Source organism: Bison bison, unplaced genomic scaffold (assembly GCF_000754665.1).
Source record: "Bison bison bison isolate TAMUID 2011002044 unplaced genomic scaffold, Bison_UMD1.0 scf7180017863415, whole genome shotgun sequence".
NCBI classification, from domain to species: domain Eukaryota; kingdom Metazoa; phylum Chordata; class Mammalia; order Artiodactyla; family Bovidae; genus Bison; species Bison bison.
Window position 1 is genome coordinate 462,822 of NW_011493987.1, and position 4,003 is coordinate 466,824.

A 4,003-nucleotide genomic window follows, 5' to 3' on the forward strand; every position below is an offset into this window, starting at 1 on the left:
CACAGCAGGGAGAGCCACCTGGAAATACGCCTTTATCTGTGCACACAGAAATAGGACCAGCCCCTGTGAAGCATCAGTCCTTGGGGGAGGGTGTCTTGGGTGGTGATGGGAGGTCCTGGGTCACAGCTTCCACGTACCATGGAGGCAGGAAGGCATGGGGTGCATCTCGGTGTTCAGACACTGTGACAGGGCCGCCGGGCTCCCAGGAGAAGAGGTAGACGAGCCTGGGGGGCAGATAGAGTCCTGAATTGAGGGCTGGAGGCTGAGTTTCTGGGCCCCAGAGGGGAGGGGCAGAGCTGAATGCCTCACCTGGGGTCATCCTGAACTGCTGTGTTCTGGGCGAAACTAAGGAAGGCAGCACAGAAGTTCATGCACACGGAGGGGTTCCAGCCATCACGGTCGTTCTGCAGAGAGCCCAGGAGGAGGCAGAAGGCCGGTGGTGAGGGTGGAAGAAGGGGAAGGTGGGCTGCAGGTCCCTGGACAATGGACCTGTGGTGTTGGCGCAGGGGGATGCAGGTGGGAACTCATTGCCTTACCCTGACGTATTCAAACATCTCCATGGTAGGAAAGGTCTTCAGGGAACAGACAAAACCCTCCGGGTTACGGAAGCCAGCAACAACATTTGGGACGCCTGGCAGGAACGACTGGGCCCACCATTTCAGGAGCTTGTGTCTGTCAGGAAAGGCAAGGGGGTCAGTGGGACCCCTCCTCCACCCTCCAGCCTCCTCCTTCCCCAAGTTTCTTTCCAAGCTTTTCATACAAGGTTCTCATCCTGTCCACCCCTGTCCTGAACCTGTAGAAGCTCTTCCATTGGCCAGGGCTGTGCATCTCCTTGGAGGTCTTGAGCTCCACATAGCAGGTGGGGGGCTGTGTGGATGGGGCCTGGGGGTCTGTGCAGTCCACTTCCCCGGAAAAAAGAAGAGGGTGGTTTCCCAGGCGGCTGCGTAGCACAGAGCAGAAGGCCACGTTGGTGTTAACTTCCCCAGAAGGATCTGGGGAGACTCCGGGTTTGTCTGCACAAGGAGAGAAACAGCAGCAAGGGCTGGGGGCTCTCGATCTCTGGGGATAGGGGAGGGGGCAGAATCAGGGCAACTCTCACCTGCACACATGTACTGCTCAAATTTGTACCCCATGTACATAAGCTCCCGGAGAAGCGGTGGCCGGGTAAGCCTCTGAACCCGAGCAGCCGGCGTCTCTACCTCACTCAAGTAGAGCGTCCCCCGGAACCGGGAGGCTGCCAGCTGCCAGCCTTCCTGCCGCTCATATGGTGTTGTCAGCAGTTTTGTCAGGTGCCCCCGCCACGTCACTATGGCCCCTGCCAGCCAGCCTGGACCCCTGAGGAGGAGGAGTTAGGGGCTGAAGGTCTGACACCTGCATTAGCGCAGATGGCTTCTCCAAAGAATAGGGTAAGATAAGGACTCACTCCAGCTTTGGCTCTCCCAGTTTTAGAGAGTGAGTGCAGGTCTCTAGGGCTACTGTGTGGTATGCTTTGCTCACCCCTCTAGCTGGCCTCGGTGCTCCAGGAGCCAGCGTAGCAGGTGGTCCAGCCTTTCTTGGACCTCTTCGTCCCGGGGCTGGTATCGATCAGGGTATCCGTCTCTGAGGTCAAAGTTGGGGCTTTGACCATTGGTGGGAGGTGGGCTGTAGTACCGCAAAGCGCGAGCATCTCCATGGTACTGGCGCTGTGCATCCAGAGAGAAGCAGCCCAATTCGGAAGGGCGCCGGTAGAAAGGAAAGGGCCCAGAGTAGAGGGCAGGGTCTGTGGGCAGGGAGGGTGCTGGGCGGGGGAGCTTGTTCCGAGGCTCAGCGACCTCTATCTTTCCAGCTTCTCTCTTGGTCCCTCTGGACTCCATGAGGTCCTGAGAGGGGACAAGGAAGTTCCCCCTTTAAAAAGAAGGGCTGGAGAAGAGGGACTTCGAGTCAGGACTAAGCGAGCCTGGCCTTGAAACGTGCAAGCCCCGTGTCCTCAAACAACCCCACCAGGTGCGCATGCTACCTTTTCCCTTGACCTATATACCCCCTACCCCCAGTAGCTCCAAACCCAGAGTGGTTAGGAAGGATGCTTGGGCTCAGGTCAAGGATCTGGTTACCTCAAATCCTGCCAACCTCGACTTCCACCTTCTCAGGGCTATGACGTCATGGCAGGTACATCACATGTCAAAGGGATGCGAGGGCAGTTTTCCCCCCTCTCGATGACGCAATCATTCAGCGACAGAGGCGGCCTAACCCCTAGGTGGCGGGAGGGGGCTGTGCGCTTTACACCGAGGGAGATCCCAGCGTGGCCACCCGCGCCCCTCCGCAGCGCCCAAGCGTCCCCGGACGTGAGCGCTCTCAGAGGAAGCCAATCAGCAGCGGACGTGGGGCCTCGGCCAATGAGGATGGCGCTGGTGTTGGCATTGGCACCGTCCCCGCTAGCAAGGGGCGGAGGGATGACTAGTCGGCTCTTCCGTCGTCAGCACTTCAGCCTACGAAGCTCGGGCTGATTGGTTTCCGAGGAGGGACGCCCAGGGAGCCCGTACGTCACTGCCCTGTGCCGGAAGACTATTTTCGTGGTCTCTTTCCTCAACAGCTTTCTACTTCTTCCCCGCCGCGAAAAGATCCCGGGATATGAGCCGGAAGAGGCATCGCCTGGTCCCGGAGACGTTTGGGTTGAAGAGGCGGCGGGAACTAGGGGATGTAGAGGCAGATCCTTTGCGGGGCGAGTCAGGTAACCATGGCAACCCCGGGGCGAGGCTAAAGACCCCAGCTGGCAGCAGCCTCACCTCTGCTAACCCTGTATGTTGAGACAACAGCGCCCCAGTGTGGTACCCCCGCTTCCCCCGCCTCAGTTCACGTCGCAGTGACTCGGTCTCTCCGCCCAGGATCTGCGCGAGAGGCAGTCGCAGAGATAGTGCGGCTGTTCCCGCGAGTCCTGTTTGAGGATGCGCTACCCCCCATCGCGCTGAGGAGCCAGGTGTACAGCCTCGTACCGGACCGAACCGTGGCTGACCGGCAGCTGGTGAGGAGCGTCAGAGCGACCAACGGGAATGCGCTTTCGTGCCTCGCGGGCACTTCCGAGGGTCTCCCCATAACTCACTCAGTCCACCAGCTGTTCAGCCATTCAGCAAGCGCTGGGTCTTTCTGGGCCGGGCTTTCAGTGCCAGGCACTGCGGTGCCGAGGAGAATGCTACAGACCCTCAGGGAATAGCATGCCAAATGATGAAGGTGGAAGAGCGAAGCTTTTGGGGAAACTGAGTCACCGGGCGTGGTTCGTGATGGGAATGTAGGCAGACGTCAGATTAGGGCAGGCCTTGTACACCAGCGTCGTTTCCGTTTTACAAAGAAGGCAATGAGCTGGTAGAGAATGTTAAAACAAGAGAGGGAGTGGTGTGTTGCACGGATTGGAGGCAGTGTCATGAGGTAGGGAGATCAATTAGGAAGATACTGCAGCTGAGAACTGGTGAAGGCCTAAATTAGGGCAGTGTAGTAAGGAGGGAGAGGATGGATGAGGGATGTGGAGCGAGAAAGAAGGACTTCAGGATAGCTCTCGGATTTTCTGGACGACTGAGTGGTTGGTGGAGTGAACAGAGTAGGAAAACATTGAATAGTTGGGGGCAGATGATGTGTTTATTTTGTACAAGTTGAGTTGGAGGTGTTTGTGGAGCATCCGGAGGCAAATGTGCAGCAGACAGTTGGATGAGGGTTTGGAGAAAATTCTGGGCCACTGATACAGCACTGGAAGCCATCGAGATGTGAGTAGTGGTTCAGTCTGTGGATGTGGGTGAAATTGGTAGTAAGAGGGAGGAGTGGGTTTTAACCTTTTTATAAACTTTAGAAGATGATGAAAGCCATGGCTCTCCAGAAAAAAAGGCATATATGCCACTGTATGTGTATATATGTATATACGGTGTATGTACAATTTGAGAGGAAGGGGGTTGTTTCACAGATTCTCTGAGGCCAAAGGTTAAGGACCCCAGGTTTGCAGTGACAGATAATAGAGCCACATCCCCAGTGCTAGGAGATA

The 4,003-nt window shown here is 57.0% G+C and overlaps 3 protein-coding genes across 5 annotated transcripts in view; 2 read left to right on the plus strand and 1 right to left on the minus strand.

The window, feature by feature from the left end:
* SKIV2L (superkiller viralicidic activity 2-like (S. cerevisiae)) overlaps window positions 1-54 on the plus strand; it is a gene marked incomplete at its 5' end in the record, with an annotated part of 10,035 nt that extends 9,981 nt beyond the window's left edge. The window contains one exon of the mRNA XM_010833359.1: window positions 6-54. Within this exon, the coding sequence (XP_010831661.1) occupies window positions 6-54 (49 nt within the window). The remainder of the gene's footprint in view (window positions 1-5) is intronic.
* DXO (decapping exoribonuclease) lies at window positions 16-2,429 on the minus strand. Of its 2 annotated transcripts, none has more exons than XM_010833347.1 (7): window positions 2,091-2,428; window positions 1,498-1,899; window positions 1,100-1,335; window positions 794-1,013; window positions 537-672; window positions 310-404; window positions 16-224 (listed from the first exon to the last, which is right to left on the minus strand). In XM_010833347.1, the coding sequence occupies exons 2-7, from the start codon at window positions 1,851-1,853 to the stop codon at window positions 74-76; spliced, it is 1,194 nt and encodes a 397-aa protein (XP_010831649.1). In that variant the 5' UTR covers window positions 1,854-1,899; window positions 2,091-2,428; the 3' UTR covers window positions 16-73. The 2 variants fall into 2 exon arrangements, with proteins under 2 accessions (XP_010831649.1, XP_010831650.1); XM_010833348.1 differs by having other exon boundaries at window positions 20-224; window positions 1,498-1,859; window positions 2,091-2,429.
* Window positions 2,430-2,500: 71 nt separating this feature from the next.
* Window positions 2,501-4,003, plus strand: part of STK19 (serine/threonine kinase 19) — a 9,115-nt gene continuing 7,612 nt past the window's right edge. The window contains exons 1-2 of one of the 2 annotated variants that reach the window (XM_010833349.1): window positions 2,501-2,707; window positions 2,862-2,998. In XM_010833349.1, coding sequence (XP_010831651.1) covers window positions 2,608-2,707; window positions 2,862-2,998 — 237 coding nt within the window. In that variant the 5' untranslated portion in view covers window positions 2,501-2,607. The remainder of the gene's footprint in view (window positions 2,708-2,861; window positions 2,999-4,003) is intronic. The other variant, XR_824683.1, reaches the window with a different exon arrangement.